General features: G+C 39.6%; 1 protein-coding gene across 1 annotated transcript; it reads left to right on the forward strand.

Moving 5' to 3' along the window:
• The first annotated feature begins 8202 nt into the window (after positions 1 to 8202).
• Positions 8203 to 17968, forward strand: LOC149081029 (uncharacterized). Its single transcript, XM_089237769.1, has 5 exons — positions 8203 to 8510; positions 10167 to 10364; positions 11598 to 11731; positions 11845 to 12111; positions 15568 to 17968. Exons 1-5 carry the CDS (start codon positions 8433 to 8435, stop codon positions 17831 to 17833), a joined length of 2943 nt encoding a protein of 980 aa, XP_089093895.1. The 5' UTR covers positions 8203 to 8432; the 3' UTR covers positions 17834 to 17968.
• Positions 17969 to 18231: the final 263 nt, after the last annotated feature.

Raw genomic sequence — 18231 nt, forward strand, 5'->3', positions numbered from 1 at the left:
TGCAATATATGGAAATAAAATTGGTATTGAATTTGATATTGACATTCTGTAATTTCTTTTTCTTTCTTTTTTGATGCATCAAAACAAACATAACGTATAAAGTTATAGATTTTTTTAGCAATTTTGAAAACTTAAAAACACCAGTTAATATATGTTCAAGGAATTTTTTATCATGTAATACCTACCTAGAGATGATGTTGGACTAAATTTTAGAGTGATATTAGTAGATTATCATTGCAAGTAGTGATAACTTATGAAACGGGACCGGACAATTATCTCAAGTTTGAGTCCGGTGTCGCTAGTGACGGCCCCTAAACTTATTTCACAGACGTTCCTCATCGCCATAGTGGTGGTCGACTTCAAGGCGCAAATGCGAACCGATCTTCCCGTTAAAAAGTCTCGCAACAGACCTACAAACAGCACAAATGTAATTCAATCAAAACACATCACTCACTTCCCTTTTGAAATATAGATGGCAGCACTAAAAAATCAAACAACGCTATATATGCACTCGGACTGTTAGGTATACACACACAGTTACACCTCCGGCACAACTCACTAGGTAGTAAATCGCCCATAAATGGTGATAGTCCTGAGTTGTGCTCGGTTTGAAAGAAAAGATGCATCATTCAAATCAGTGCAAGACTGACTTGCGGAACATCTTAACGATTTTTGTGGCTTACCACCTAGACATCTTTTGGGCCTTTTTAAGCCATTTTCAGTATTTTTGGGAATAATTTGAAATCACAAAACAGAATGGCCTTATTACAGAATGCACAGCAATGTCAAAAAAAAATAGACAAGATGATACCTCAAGTCCCTTGGACGCAAATTACTGGTGACCTGTTGATCCTAGAGGCATAGAAAATGAATTACCTTTTGGGTTAGATAAGACAATTGAACAGCCAACGTTGTTCAATTGTCCTAGAGGCATACTTCCAATTATAAAAAGTGCCAAAATAACGTGTATATCTCACATACGTTATTTAAATTTCTTGTGATTGTATAGTCATTAGAATAGAAAAAACTTTTTATATGGACACCCTGTGCTGAAAAATCCAATAAGAAAGTTGTTGCCGTGTCCCTCCTAAGTCTAATAACAAAATCCATGTTTGTAAGTGCAATATTCGCTGAGATATTTGAATTCAAAAATTTACCATACCTCCTCCCTTCACCTTGAGGACCAACAAAAACACAACCCGGATCACAATTTTTCTCCGAAAAATCTGGCCCTTATGTAAGTCGAGCCCACAACCTCCCTCCCTCTCCCCTGTATTTTGTATCGACGTTTTGAACAAAACATTTATTTTCCTCACGATTACACGCATTATACAGATAGAAAAATGTAAAGACACGCTGAACATCAGTTTTATAAAATTTAATAAATCGTAGATAGTGTGCTGCGTGCGTCATCTACCCGTCATATAAGAAAATGAAATTTTTGTTTGATTAAGTATTGGAGTTCAGAATTTTTTTCTCAAGCGGATGTATCATAAACACCTTTTAAAATATGATATTTTTAGAAGTTTCAGAAAAAGTTTTCACAGTGAATATCTCTACGGAATATTACATAATTAAGTACCAAATAATTATATTAAATTGATAATTGCTTCCTTTAGGTTAGTAATAGTGGCTGCCGTAGGGTAGACGTATACAGGGTATGTATCACAAAATTAATTTGTGAAGTTCTACGGATTGTAAATGAAAAGCTTTTTCATATACAGCAGTACTATACTGTTCAAGATGAAGAAAGACGTTTTTTTATATGAAACCTCTGACAATAAAGTTCGGTAAATGAAGTCAGAACGGCCGATCTGGCAACACTGGCGAGAAGCAAAACGCTGCGCATGCGTAGCAGCAGGTGTTGACCATCTGCCGCCACCGTTGTTCAGTTGAGCGTCGTTTGTGTTCCGTGAAAGACTTGTTTTACAAAGTGCTTGTTTAGTGCGTTGGTTCTTAACTAAGAACAGGAAAATGAACGAACAAAAGATCAATTTAAAGTTTTGTTTTAAGCTTGGCAAGACACCGAAAGAAACTCACGCGATGCTGGTACGTGTTTATGAAGATCAAGCACTGTCCATGAAGTGTGTGTACGAGTGGTTCGTCCGTTTTAGAGAAGACCGGGAAACTGTTTCTGACAACCCCCGTAGCGGAAGACCGGCGACCTCCGTCAGTGACGAAAACATTGAGAAAATTTTGACCCGTTTCATGAAACGTCTACGCAGGGTACCACCTCAGTACGCACAACAAGGTTCATGGTTTCTTGTTCACGACAATGCTCGCCCTCACACAGCCAATATCGTCAAACAGTTCCTGGCAAAAAAGGGGGTGGTGCAAATTGAACATCCACCATACTCACCAGATCTCAATCCTCCAGACTTCTTCCTATTCCCACGACTCAAACGCGCTTTGAAAGGAAAGAGATTTGACGATATTCCTGACATCCAACGAAACGTGACGAGGCTTTTGAACTCCATCCCAAAAGAAGACTTCTTGCAAAGTTTCCAGGACATGGATAGGAGATCTCAGCGATGCATAGTAATGGGAGGGGACTATTTCGAAGGACAGTAAGGTAACTTTCGTTAACATTTCATCTACGTTAATGTTACAGGACTATTCACCAACCTTTATTGTCAGAGGTTGTATTTTTCATTCTCACACTAATACTCTCAGAGGGTTTTTTTCAACTCATTCATTTGAAGCCGTTATTGAGGCATTCAAAAATGAGTACCCAAATGTTTCTGTGCCCAATAAGACAACAGTCTTCCGATTGGTATCCCATTTTCGAGAAACTGGAAATGCTGAAGACCGCAGGTGAAGTGGGCGTCCGTCTTTACTGAGCTAGCGTGGAATGCGTGAACTAAAGGACAAAATGTTGAAATTCTGTAATGTTCATAGAGCCCTGAAGAAATTGGAGTTTAGCGCCTGTCGTGTTCCGGTTGTTCCGGAGTTAAAAGCTCCGGATCGAATCAAACGTCAAAATTTAGTGCACCGAAAATCCGCACGTCTATCATGAAAAGCCTCTGCATTCGATCAAAATCGGTGTGTGGTGCTCAGTTTCACGCCGTCGGAAAAAATGGGTCCATTTTTTTTTTTTTTTTTTTTGTAAGAAACAGTGAACGGGAAACTGGAAAAGGATATTTTCTGGTAATTCATTGCACTGTTGGATGAAAATGAACGTTTTGCTTTTTGCAACAGAATGGAGCAACCTGCCATACGTCTCATGAGAACACACACACTTCTCGATGATCACTTTATTCCAAAAGAATTGTGACTTTTCTTGGGGGAACGCCTGAAGACAAATGCACAAGAATAATCCCCATTTTATTAATTAACTAAAAAAAAAGCATTCAATCGTGAGAGAGAGAAGATTGAAAAGGTGAGTGCCCAGAGAAATGTGGTCGAAAACCTGACAAAAAGAATGCGCGCTTGCATTCATACAAAAGGCTCACAATTTGAATACACGTTATAACATTTTGAAACAAACTTTGTTTTTGTATCCACAAATGCTGTCTATTCGAACTATACCGTTTTTTTTTTTTTTTATTTCTTGATAGCATTTTAAAAATAAAATATTTTAGAACGGGTTGCGTGATTTTTGGATCACACCCTGTAATATATAGCTTAAAGAATATAGTCGAACGGGATCTCGATGCATCAACCTGCATTTTCCGGTAGTGGACAATAATTTCAAGATCATTGTGAACGGTAATGGTATAGCCACAGACTCCTAGAGATGGGTCGTTCATATCCAATTTCTCAATTTTGTTATATATCTAATCGCTACGCCGCTGGCGTAACAAATTTTATATCCTACCACCCAGACATTTTTGGGCCCTTTTGAGCCATGATTCAGTATTTTTGGGAAGAATTTGACAAGCGAAATAGCATGACTTTATCACAAAATCCACAGGAATGCCAAAAAATATAATAAAACATATACAGGGTGATGCCTCAAGTCTCTTGGTGGCAAATTATTGGCTAACCGTTGATTCTAGAGGCATACTTCCAATTAGGGAAAGTATTCATATAACGTATAGACGTCAGAGGTTGTATAGATACAGTAAAACCCCTCTTTTGCGGACACTCACGGGACAAAAAGAAATCGTCCGTAAAAGAGAGGTGACTGCATCAGAGAAAGGAGGTTCCTGTTGAAGCTGTAAAACACAGGATTAATAACAGCGGAAATGGTTATTTGTTTGGAAATGAACGAAATTTCGGACTTATAAGATGTGGCATGAAAGTACATAATTATTATGCACATTATTAATTCTTCGCACACTTCATCATTGACAACAGCAGATTCACCGCATAATTTCAAAATTAAATAAAAATTCGTGGCGCACATGAAAACGGTCCAACTAACCACATGAAGCTTCGAAATCGATGTGAGTCCGAGAGTTCTTTTGCAGCTCCTCGAACTCTTTTCATGTAGAATCGGGTCGAAAACAGAAAATCTTGCTGATACGTGCCAAAATTGTACAATATCGCGTTTTATTTTTTATCTTAGGAAACATTTTTCCAAGTTTGATTTATGTTTTTCGGCCATTCTTCTTTGCAATGTTCCTTTCGCTTCAAAATGGAACCTATCTGTGTCTACTCGACATTCGTTTTCAAACTCGAATTTTACGTTTTTTAATGATTTCACCAATATTTGGCAACTTTGTTCGGTTTTGGCATCATTTTTGGCAATGATTGGGGATGTCCCGTATTTTCCCGTATTTCTTTTGAGAAAATATGGTCATTTTAATTGTAATATAATCTCGATGGTCGTCTGCTTCTACAAAGGTCGTTTGTTTGCATCTCCTGATGTACCTAAAAAATAACTGAACTGTGAATTGCAACATTCAGTTCAGTTGTTTGGCTTAATCCATAAGGAACCAGACTGAATGAGGTCGTCAGCTTTTTTCTTAAATGAGCTTCACCTTATAAATTGTTATTATTTGTTGTGTAAGATGGCAGCAGCAGTAGTAGAATAGAAAAGAGGAAAACTCTTACTTTTCACATGTCGTCTGCTTCCACCAAAGCTATTTGTTTTGGACGCCTCCTTATGTACCAGAAAAATAACTGAACCGTATATTAGAATATCCAGTTCAGCTCTTGGGCTTCTACCACAAGGAACTTGAATGAATGAAGTATTCTGATTTTCTTAAAAATTGGGCTTCACCTAATAAATAGTTACTATTTTCAAGATAAGATGGCAGCAGTAGTAAAATAAAAAAAAGGGGAACTTTTCGCCACTGAGCTATAAGTAAAGTTTATTTATAGCTCAGTGCTTTTCGCCTGTCGTTTGCTTCTACAAGGGCTATTTGTTTTGGGAAACTGCTTATGTACCGAAAAAATAGGGGAACCGTGAATTCGAAGATCCAGTTCAGTTCTTCAGCTTCACTCAGAACGAACCACACTGTGAATGGAATATTCTGCTTTTATTTTTTTAAATAATCATCATCACCACACAAATACCGTATATACTTGTGTATAAGCCGACCCCAAAAAATCCGTGCATTTTAGAGAAAAAAAAATTATTATATTTTCATGCAAAATATGAATAGCTTGAGGAAATTTACGATAGAAAATGATTCAGACTTTTTAATCCATTTCTTTTGAGTCTCCAAGCTCGTCGTAATCCATCAAATCATCATAGGGGCGCGGCATCTTCGTTTTTTTTCCTCACCTGGGCTGTCTCGTCGCCATTGTCACTTTCAAGGAGGATATCATCTTCAGTTCCGTCCATCGCATTGCTAATGCAACACTTTTTGAAGGATCGGATGATAATTTTGGTGGAAACAGAATCCCACGCCTCATGTACCAATTGGCACACTAGGCCAATGTCAGGTTTCTTCAAGGAACCATTTTTTTGTAGTTTCTTTATCATTGGAACTCATCTATTCGATCCACAGATTCCTCAAATACTCTTTGAGAGGTTTGTTGATGCTCACATCTAAAGGCTGCACAATCGACGTTAGCCCACCTGGTATCAAAGCCAATGTTGTTTTCGTTTTTATTGCCTCGGCTTTGACATTATCGGTTCTGTGGGGGTTTAAACATATCCCATACCAATAATGCCATAGGTTTTTCGAGCACTGCTACGAAAATGACTACTAATTGCGGAGGGTCGATATTTTCTCATCAAAAACTGACCCAAGTATAAGAACGAATTTTTTCCAGAAAAAAAACTCTGCTTATACACGAGTGTATACGGTAGTTATTATTTTTCAGATAAGATGGCAGCATCAGTATTCGTGAGCATCAATATTCCAGGATAAACGGACTTTCCTATGCACCACTGTTTTTATTGGACTCTGGACTATCCTGCCAAATGTGGTAGACCGGGTATGCCGGATTTCTAAAAATGGTCACTTTCTACCTCCACCCACATCAAAGAAAAACACTCTTTTCATACCAAAGCCCACTCCTATTCGTATTTTCTGACCTCTACGCACAGACGAGTATTTCATTAATGTATATACTGAACTGTACGTTTTATAAAAATTTATAATAGAAGAAAAACATTGGACACATTTTGGATTTTAGGATAAATTCTTTTATGTCTATCTTTATTGCTACAAAAAATAAAATCTTATACTATACAGTATGAAAGCGCTGTGTAGTATATATAGGATTTTATGTTTCCTGCAATCAAGATAGACATAAAAGAATTTATCCCAAATCCTAAAATGTAATTGATATTTTTGTTCTATTATAAATTTTTAAAATGTACAGTTCAATGCATAACTAAACGGATGCTCCCCTTTTTTTATGGTGGATACAGACGGTGCTCACGACTAGAAAAAATTTGAAGACCTCTGCTTTAGAGACTGAACTGCATACATCTCAATTGAGAAACTGCCTGGCACGAACTGCGTATTAAAGGGGTTGGTGCACGCAAATTTTCCAAAAATTTACACATATTTCAACTTTTAATTAGCACTATAAAATTTATGCGTCTATCCAGGTTCAAGTTTTTGTTCTACCTGCACTAAATTTTTTTTAATATTTCAATATTAGCTGATGGCGGACATTGTATATGCTAATGTTTCCCAATGAAATGCTCTTTTCAACTGGTTTTTTTTTTTCAGGTAAGGAACATTTTTTTCAAACACCACTTGTTCAAATGTCTTGAAACCAACTCTCAGCACCGAGCTGTTATTTAACGAGAGGGTTTGTTATTAAAATGATTCAAAAAAAGAATTGATACAAAATATGGGTAAATATTGGTGATTTTTGAGCAGGTTGCATGCTATATGAGTTAAAATTCGAAAGAAAAAAAAATAACCAACAACTAGAACCCTAAAAGTCCTCGTTAAATTGTATAAAAGTATCCACAAAGTTTTCATCACCAGTTCAGTTCTTATCCATGTACGTAAGGAGACGTTCAAAACGAAGAATCTCAGAAGCGGCAGATGACAGATAAGACGACAGGGTTTCGCTTTTATCTATAGTATTGGTGCTGCATCTAGTTTCACGATCAAAGACGACTCATATGGTGGTTATTGAGTTTGTTTTTGTAATGACAAAGAATTTCAAAAAGTGTTCTGGTGTTGAGCATTTTGAATGTAATGTGAACAAGCAAATTTTCGTCTATAACACAAACAAAATTCGACTACACCAAAGAAAAATATCTTCTGGCGGCGAAACTCTGAACGAAAAAATTTCTTGGATTTTTTCCATGAACGTCACGTCAAAAGTAGGCGGACGATATTTCCTCGACAGAAATACGGGAAATTGGGATTCCAAATACGGGAAAATACGTGACATCGCCAATTATCGCCATAAATGACGCCAAAACCAAACAAAGTTGCCAAATATTGTTGAAAGTACCTTAAAATAACAATGGCGGGAAATGAACCGTTACTGAAAATTGCAGTGGATTAAAATGAATTCCACGAAAAAAAAAAACGTTCACCGAAACAAATGTGGGAGATTAATATTCTCATTTATAGTTGTAATTATCAAAAAATAATTTATGAGTTGAAAATAATGACAATTTTGATTTCAATGAAGAATAAAAACTCTCAATTAGGCTTCGTGTAAAATACGGGAAAAACTGGGACACTTTCACCAGTAAGTCGGGACAACCAAAATAACCAAAAATACTAGGACTGTCCCGGAAAATACGGGACGTATGGTCACCATAGTCAAAAGCCCAATCACGTTAATTAATGGATTCACGGACGTCCCTACTGTCCACAAATTTTAACGCTAGATGGCGTACTTTGTTATTGTTGTTGATATGTTTCACGGCTATAGGAAGTTTAAATGACATTTGTCAATATTAAAACAACAAAAATAAAATTATTGTTATAAAATAAGAATAATTTAATTTTAAATTTCTGTGATGTGTAGAACCTTAAAAAAAGAAACAATTTATTTATTTTCTCTAAATCAACAGTAAGTTTCGAGGCCATTAAATGTTATAGTCGAGTTCAATCATGTCATGCAATAACAACAACATCATGAAATGTAAATTTTGTGAACCATCCGCAATGGACAGTTTCTCTTTGCTAAAGGTAAGTTCTGTTTTTTCGATAGAGTCACATTCAGGGCACCTTAAAGTATGGGCCCTTAAGGGACTCCCCCCCTCCTTCCTTCCCCACAAGGTCAGGGCTGACAGAACTCTAGCCCTGAGGCCGATTTTTTTTTTTTTTTTTCACGCTATAAATTTACTATTGAGGGGGTTCCCAGCCTAGGTACCAGGCTGTAGGGAACCATACCCTAGGCAGCAACTAGGGAGGGAGAATCAAATGGGCGGAGGCTCATTTATGGGTTTTTCCGCCCGTGGGCTATTGGAATTTCAGGCTAACGCCCTTCTCCCATTCTAGTCCGATTTTCTTTATTAACTCTTTCTTTGAATTTGCTACCCTGTGCTATAACTCCCTTGGCCTTCCCCCAACCCACTCCTGCAAGTACACCTGTGTCTCTACAGTCACTCTTTTTTTATCATTCAGATGGTTATCCAAAGATAACGTGCAAGTCAACCTTCCCACAAGGCCAGTTGAATTTTCTTTTTTCCTGGATTCATCTTCACATCAGCTAACTGTCGAAACCTTCATACTCACATGTTTGTACACTGTTTTGGTCATTCACATGCTTGCACACTGTTTCTCGATCACTCATATGCTCGCACCATGGGCGGAGATACGGGGGCATTGCACCCCCTCAGCATCAAAGGTGAAACCGACTCACTTAATGTATGTGAATTGACATCATTATGCCCCGCCCCCAAACTTTCATGTTCATCTCTGCATATGGCTCGCACACGCTCTAAGTGTCACTCTTTCAGGAGGTCACTTGTTTGGAGTACTCGCAAGTACATGAGGGATCAGAAGAGTGATCAAAAGAGCAAAGAACTAGTCAGTCAGTGAGTGACCTAGAGGGCAAAGGACGAGGTCAGTGCTAGACCAAAAGAGTGATCTAGAGATCAAAGGACCAGCAACCAAAATAGTGACCTAGTGATCAAAGGACCAGGTCAATGCCTGACAAAAAAAATAATCAAAACAGTGTGTAAGCATGTGAATGACCAAAAACGTAATCTAAAGAGCAAGGGATTAGATCAATGAGTGACAAAAATAATGACCTGGGGAGTTTCTGAGCATGGGAGGGACCTAGAGAGTGAAGGACTGGGTCAGTGAGCACCGAAAGAGTGACCTAGAGTGTGTGTGAGTGTGTAAGTGACTTGGAGACAGATGTATTTATCAGGATGGAGACCAAGCAGGTTTTAGTGCCAGGGCCGTCTTAAGAGCATCATGGGCCCCCGGGCCAAATGATTTTTCTGAGGCCCTACCTAGAAAATTCTCGAAAAATCCAACTACTTCCCTTTTTTCAGAGGCCCCTCTCCTCTTGAGTGCCCGGGTGGGCCCATGCGTTAAGGTGGCCCTGTTTAGTGCAGGGTTGCAAATTTGAGTTAATAAAATGGAACTTGAATGAAAGAGCCACAAAATTTATGCAGCCTGCAGGCGGCAAAATCATAAAAACCAAATTCTGAAGTCCTCCCATTCTCGTCAAATTTTTTTCCCCACTCATCGCCTAAATTTTATGCTTCCCCGAGCTATGGCCCACTTAGCCCTCCTGTTGGTTTTTTCCCCCCTTCTGTGATGATCACATTCTTTAATTTAATATGTTAAGATTTTCATTGACTGTATGATGGTATCATTCATTCATTTTAGTCTTATTTGCCTGAAGAGTATGAATACATGGTATGCAGTTTCACCATGAACGGTTCAAACTTCAAAACCAGGCTTCGGACTGCGGGTAAGGAACAACAGCAAGCGCAGAAATGGCTGGAGGATTTCCAGATGCATTCAAAATGCACGATGAGAGTCGAGCGGACGTATCCTCACAGTGGAACGAAAAATGTTTTCAAGGTAGTTATTTTATTTATTTTTTCATGTTTCCAATGATCTGGCAAAAGAATAATGATCTATATCACACACGCACGTGCTCAACCCATGGCCTGCAGCCCGTATGTGGCCCCTCTGAGTCATCTAATGTGGTCTGCAACCTCAAACCTAATTTTTTACTACTATCACTTACGTGGCCGACAGTGCAGTTCCACATCTTGAGTGGCACATTCCCAGAGATCAGTTAAATAGCCTGCTACATATTTACAAATTACCACGGCATGTTCCAGAGGACTTGAGCAACTCACAGCACATTTATAGATCACTTACGTGACCTGCAGTACATTACTGGATCACTTAAGTGACCCCAGGCACATTACATTTACAGAACACTTAATTAACCTGCCGTATATTTACAGAACATTTACATATTCACAGATCGCTTGAGTGACCGGCAGCACAGTTGCAGATCCCTGAAGGAACCTGCGTCACATTCACAGATCACTTACACTTAAGTAACTTGCAGCACTGTTTCCAGAGCCGCAACCGAATACTTCATTAGCTGCGCAAGCATACATTTTTGCGCCCATCTTGTAAAAGAAGCAATTAAAGGATGAAAGTCCAGTGCCGACAGTGTCAGAACCGACTGTGTCCTTCCCCCCCCCTCCCCAGTTGCAGCCCTGGCTGTGCCAGATCACTTGAATAACACCCTTGTTGTTGAACACAAGTTTTTTTTTTGTTCTTATGTAATAATATTTATTTTTGGATTCTGTTTGTAACTTTGCACTTTCCTTTTTGGTTAATGTGAAGTATCACGTGCATGTTGGAGATTTTGTGGACTTTTTTAAAACATTCACACATCAAACATTCATGACCGAGAGTGAAATATATCACAATCTAGTGCAGAGGGAAAAATATCCCATAATACAATTGATCCGGGTTATTAAAAAAGCCAACTTATCACCAAACAAATTGCCAAATCCGGCATAAACCTGATACAGTCAAACCCCATTATAACGCCAACCCCACTTACCACCACAAATTTTCAGTGAAAAAATCTCCCATATAGAGATTGTAGGGTGGGATAAAGTTTTGTCAATACGGCTTCTTCATTAACCATATCTAGGACATCTTGTCGGGAACCCACCGCTTTAATGTACATTTCACTCATCTCTGAGAATGTGCTGAACGGACAGTCTGATATATGCATGTTATTGTACCTGATTAAAAAAACCTTATATAGTTAATTTCACACAGATAGATCTGCGATGCCAGCATAACACAAGACCTAGGAGCGACAAGGTTAGAGAAAAAGACAGGTGTAAAAATACTGACTGTCCAGCAAAGATGGGCATCACCGTGAAACGTGTGGTGACAGAGAGAAAAAGCAGGTATCAATCTACCTTCATATATAAGCAAGCCTGTTTCCATCTAAGCCATTATTTTCTTCATCATATTGCATGTGGAACATATTTAAAGTCATTCATTGTCTTCTTTTTTTCAGATCGAAAGACCCACATCTGCCCAACTACCCCACAGTTCTGCAAATGGATTTCTCTCATAACCACCCGATATCCACTCCAGAGATCTTGAGGCATCGGAGCGTTCTTCCTGAGGTCAAGGGAAAGATCCTGAGCCTCTTCCGGCTGGGTCACAATCCTTCCACTGCCCTAGATATGCACAAGTACGACCTGCAGCTCGAACACGGAGAAAACTACAGCAAAGTGTGTCAAGATCGTGCCTTGCTCCCTGACCCACAATTCTGTTACAGGTGAATTATTTGCAATCACTTTTTTTTAGCTTGAAAATATAGTTATGTGTTGATGTAATTCAAAAGCTGAGTCGCATCATGCACTACCGAACCAAAAAAAAAATAGTTTGGATGAGAGGCTCAACATAATAGAGGCAATTCTGATTGTAAACTACTTAACATTGTGCATTACACTCAGATAAACATGATCCAGTAATTATCTGTATATCAATGTTTGTGAGCATTGTGCCGAGCTGCTCTACTGCACTGGTTTTATTCGGTTTTGCATGGTGCTGCTAGAAATGGCATGTTAGCGTGGTTATGTGTATGTTGCAATCAGGGTTCTCCCTCACTTCTTATCAACTGTAGCAATTTGGCTAATTAGATGGAAAAATTTGTAGCCAAATGAGAGAAAACCTTAGCCAAATTGATGCATCATAAAATGCAAATTCCAAAGCAACTACCGTATATACTCGTGTATAAGCCTAGTTTTTTTGTGGAAAAATTTGTTCCTCAAGTCAGGGGGTCGGCTTATACTCGGGTCAGTTTTTGATGATAAAATATCGACCCCCTGCAATCAGTAGTCATTCTTGTAAGCGCCATTATTGGTACGAGATATGTTCAAACCCCACAGAACCAATAATGTCAAAGCCAGGGCAAAGAAATCGAAAATATCATTGGCTTTAATACCAGGTGGGCTAACGTAGATTGTACACCTTTTAGATGTGAGCATGAACAAGCCTCTCAAAGACTATTTGAGAAATTTGTGGATCAAATGGATGAGTTCCGATGATATAAAAAGTGGTGCCTTGAAGAAACCTTACATTGGCCTAGTGTGACAATGGGTACATGAGGCGTAGAATTCTGTTTCTGCCGAAATTATCATCCGATCCTTCAGAAAGTGTTGCATCAGCAATGCGATGGACGGAACTGAAGATGATATCCTCTTTGAAAGTGAGAATGGCAATGACAGCCCAGATGAGGATAAAAACAAAGATGCCGCATCCCCATGATGATCTGATGGATTAGGGTGAGCTTGGGGACTCAAAAGAAATGGATTAAAAAGTTTGAATCATTTTCTATTGTAAATTTCCGTAAGATATTCATTTTGCATGAAAATATTAAAAAAAAAATTCTCTAAAACGCACTGATTTTTTGGGGGTCGGCTTATACACGGGTTTTCAATTTATTGCAGTTTTGGTGGTCCTGAAGTGGGGGGTCGGCTTATATACGAATCGGCTTATACACGAGTATATATGGTATGTCAAATATCAGATTCAACCATCAAGAGGCCGAATGGATACTCACAATTTGGCAAATTTGATCTTTCACTTATGTGCCAAATTAAATATTTTGTCATGATTTGGCGCAAAGGCAGCATGAACCCTGGTTGCCACCAAAGCCTGAAATTGGCCATTTTGCTAATTGGCCAACTTTGTTATAAGTTGGCCTGGGCAATGTCTAAATTTCGGGCTTTAGCCAGCCAGTTCACAAAGTGGCTGGAGATCACTGGCCAAGGTCTGAAAAGAAAGGCATGATTCGGGGTTAAGCTTGTATATATCTATGTATCACACGTTGGTGATGAAAAAAAATGTATTTGGCACCTACCAGACTGTCTTACATCAGCACATTGAATTTTAGCTGGGAATCTCCAGCCACTTTGGGAATTGGCCAGCCTAAGCCCAAAAAATCATATTTCTTAAAATTAAACTCTGGCCAAAACTCTCGACCACTTTTCACAAACTGGCCACACTTTGTCACCTACTCTCCCAGACGTTTGTACATTGTGATAGTGAATTCCTGTGTATATGTTAATTCACTCAACTCTTATTACATGATGTTTACATCAACAGAATTAAAGGCCCAGTTAAAAAAGAACATGAATGTCATGTCATACAAGTTGATTGGATTAACATATATACAGGAATTCACCATCACAGTGTACAAAATTCTGGGAGGAGTAGGTGACTGAAAGACGAATTGGAATGACATAGCAATGCAGGGTTGGAAACGCAATGGTCATGAGATATCATCTAAAAAACACAACAAATGAAAGAGCAAGAGGAGGGAATGGACAGTTATTTTATTTTTCTCTATCGCCATTATACCCAGGTGCCTTTTATATATGGCCGGCATCCATCATTCTAGGTAGTGTGAAATTCCAGTTGTTCTGGTGTTATGAAATTTGGCTCATGCTAAAAGAATTTTTTTAATGTGTCAATCCCTGATTGTCCCTATTTTGCAATATTTTTGGTACACATTTCTCCCCCTCCCCCAACCTCAGTGAGCGCCAACCTTGGCGAGAATTGGGCATATTTCATTAAATATTGAGACATTGGTTTAGAGCAGGTATGCATAACCTATGGCCCGCCAAGTGGTTCCATCGGACCGGCAAAAAGTGTTCAGGTAGAAAAGTATCAATAAACACAACACATTAATTAAGCTGATCATATTTCCTTCTTTAAAATATGGGAAATCACTAAGTAGAGCGAAAAAAATTGTCAAAGGCATTAGTTTATAAAGCCGGGTTTTCCTAGGAATAGGTTTGTTGCACAGCGTGAACCGAATTAGACCATTTTGCGCCGACAGAAACGAGTTACATAATCACGCTACGCGTTTGTGTTTTCCTAGCGAGGCGCATCAGATAAGGGCAGCTATATAAAGTATATGGCTTTGGCATCAGCTACTCTGTCATCTGCATGCTCCGGTTTGAAGGGAAGGGAAATAAAACACACAAGAGTGAAGAGAATATCGGCAAAACCGCGGCGCACGACGCATTTGACTCCTCCAGAAGGAGTATTACGCTCTGTACAAAAACAGTCATGCTGCTTTTTTTACTGGTGAGTGGACGCCGTGTCGCGCTGGGCGAATCACGTTGCGCGCGGCACAGGAAACCTGCTCCTAGGAAAACCCAGCTTTAGTCACGAAAATAAATCTAGTTTTCAAAAATTTGGGACGAAACTCACTGGAATGTCCCGTAAAATTGTGGGTCAGATGGCCACCCCATATACAGTCAAACCTCTCTTTTTTATGGACACTGGTGAGACAGAAAAAAATTTTCATAAAGGAGGGGGGGGGGATGATGATTAATCAGGGGGTTTGAAATGCATACTTTTATTATACACTGGGAAATTATAATTTGGCTGTAAAAGAGGGGGTGACTGCATCTGAGAGGGTGTCCATTAAGAGTGGTTTTACTGTGTACAAATTTCTGGCCTGTGAGAAGCAGAATTACTGCATATCTGGCCCGTTGACTGAAAAGGTTGTTCTCCCCCTGGTTGGGGCTTTTGTTGCCATGGAAACAAGTGATCCAATTCCTGGATTTAAAAATATCGAAGGAGACTGAGTATAGATAATCTAATTTTGTTCGATTTACCTTTTTTTTAATGCAAATGAGTTTTTACAATTATTACATCAATGTCAAACAATGATAATATGCAACAAAAGGTAATTAAAATCCTCTGTAATTTGTTGCAGGTTATACTATAAGATATTAAGGCGCAGAGCAGCAATCACCAATGGGGACTCCCAAGACTCCGCTCTAAGCGATGTAGATTTGGATTTGAAGCTCAAATCGAAGACTGAGAATGGCATAGAGAATCTACCGGACTGTAGCTCCATGGATGACAGAGCTGCCAACGAATTCATTAACAACGACATGCCTTATAAGAAAGTGAAGAAAAAGAGGAAACTCGAAAGCATGATGATCGGCAAGGACAAAATCACAAACCAGCTCGAGAAGGTTCTTCTGAAGTTCTGCGAAAGCGGCGGTTTTGCCGGGATGCAGCTCGTTGAGAAGGACACTGTGATGGCTCTGTGTACGCCGCTGATGCACAGAGTCCACACTCTGATCAGCCAGAGTTCTGAACTGGTATTCATCGATACCTACGGGGAACTGGAAGAACCAAATTCTTGCAAGGTGTTCATGTTCTTGACCTACACCAGCGGTGGTGTTTTGCCATTGGGTTGCTTCGTTACGACTTCCATTTCATTGGAATGCATGAAAGCTGCTTTTGACCTATGGAAACAGATTCTTCCTGACGGTTGTTTCTGTGGAAAAAAAGAAGGACCCCAAATCTTCCTGACGAGTGATAATGAAAGCGAAAAGCAGAGTCTCAAAGCAGTATTCCCATCTTCGCATCTTTTTGTGTGTATCTCTCATTTGTTACAGTCATCCTGGTGCTTTCTGTGGGACCGTAAAAGCGCTGTCAAGAAAGAACACAGATCTTCTCTATTTTCGAAGGTTAAAATTCTACTTTTCTCGCAGAGTATCGACGAGCTAGAGATAAACTATGCTTACTGCATGCAAGACAGCCTTGTGAAAACCTATTCTGTATTCATCGATCATTATAACAGTATCTACAACCGACGGCACGAGTGGTGTTTGGCATACAGGCGCCACTTACTTCCTGGAATTGATGATCTGTCCGAATCCATTTACTGGGAAGCGTCGATAATACTGCTGAAGGATCCAATCCTTAGCTGCACGAGGATATATAACCCGTTACAGATAATGGATTTTCTTTCCCGGTTGGACACGTACTATGAAAGACGACTCATAGATCTCGCGAACAATAGACTCGATAATGTGAAACACTCCAGGTTCCTATTCATTGACATGCCGCAGGAGGCTTACACTATCACCCAGAAATCTGAAAACGAATATGAGGTGCATAATGATGTCAAGGACACTGCTTACCATCTGGACATCACTCTCGGCATGTGCGAGTGCAGGGTAGGCAGGTACGGTGCGCCGTGCAAACACCAGCTGCTTGTGTTTCGTAACTTCAGCATACCATCTTACGAATGCGTTCCCCTGAACACGCAAGAGGAAAAAGCTCTAGTCCTTCAATTGGCTACTGGCCAGAAAGTTGAGAACTCCATGTTGCCAGATGTATCGAGCAATTTCCAGAACATAATCTTGAATGACTCTTGTTCATCGGATCTGAACATTCAAGACTTAGCAGGACCTGATAGTAGCTATTTTCTCTCCAATGGTTCACCCACGTGTGATGCCGTAAATCAAAGTTCACTCATCGATCATGAAGCAATTTTGAATTCTCACCATGTTCCTATGAACCATCACGACCATCAAACGATTCCCCAGCATAATCACGTTTTGGATCACCATCATCACGCCTTGTTAAATCAGCAGGCGCTGACTGAAAATGACGTACTGAACCAGCATCCTTCACAAAGTATGGAGCATCACACAGTTTCTCTGTCCCACACGGAAATACAATGTTCGATTCCCCAGACTGTCCTGCCGCAACTTAATCAGCATCCCGGGACGAGCTGCCAGACGTTACAGGACTCTCACCACCAAATGCAGCAGCAGCAGATCATCCACTCACAACCTCCGCCCCCTCCACCGCCACCCGTGCAACCTGAGGCTGATCGAATCGCTCAAACCCCGGAACAAACCGTCCATGCTCTCATAGAAGAAATTTCCAAGAAGATGAAACAAAGAACATCACGTACGCCTCAAATCTACGTGCCAGCACTTGATACGTTCCTCAAAAACTTGGACAAACTCTCTTCAAACTCGTCGTTCGAGTATGCGCTATATTCGTTCGGGAAATTTTCTAAATCTTCAATGCCAATGTTCCGTCGGAAAGTTCATAACAATAAACTCGTCGGGCTGCAATCTGCCGGGGACATGAAGAAAAAAATCCAAACAGAACAGAGTTCTGACGATCGAGCGAAAAAATGCAAAAGCACGAACATCGGCATCTTGTTCTAAAAAAAATGTGGCAAAATCAAAATATTTCTTGTGCATGTGTACTTATGTGTTTTTAGTCATGTTTGTGTTTGATTGCATTATGGTCCTTTTGCATGATCAGATCGGCTAATTAGACCAGGAAGAGTTGTTCGGAGATGATTCTAGATGACTAGTGTCTGAAGAGGACCTCTAATCATAAAGGTCTGTAATGAATGCAATATACAATGCAAACTCAATTTGCTCAGCAAATAAGCTAATCTTCGTCATAATTTTATTTTGTTGAATATGTGTAGAGTCGAGCTAAGACATTAAAACCACAATGTGCAAATCGATTTGTTGAGCAAGAATGCATATCCCCCGAACCGCTTATACAACATGCACAACAAATACATACAAATCTCCTCCTTCACACAGCGAAT

This window comes from Pholcus phalangioides, unplaced genomic scaffold, assembly GCF_987345545.1.
Source record: "Pholcus phalangioides strain wild (caught in Gottingen) unplaced genomic scaffold, Ppha-v1.0 ptg000010l_1, whole genome shotgun sequence".
NCBI lineage: Eukaryota > Metazoa > Arthropoda > Arachnida > Araneae > Pholcidae > Pholcus > Pholcus phalangioides.

Excerpts from the sequence above, each read along its gene's own strand:
- LOC149081029 (XM_089237769.1), top strand. The coding sequence starts at position 8,433 with ATGTCATGCAATAACAACAACATCATGAAATGTAAATTTTGTGAACCA. Across the intron at positions 8,511-10,166 it reads ACAGTTTCTCTTTGCTAAAG|TCTTATTTGCCTGAAGAGTA; the intron begins GTAAGTTCTGTT and ends CATTCATTTTAG. Across the intron at positions 10,365-11,597 it reads GAACGAAAAATGTTTTCAAG|ATAGATCTGCGATGCCAGCA; the intron begins GTAGTTATTTTA and ends AATTTCACACAG.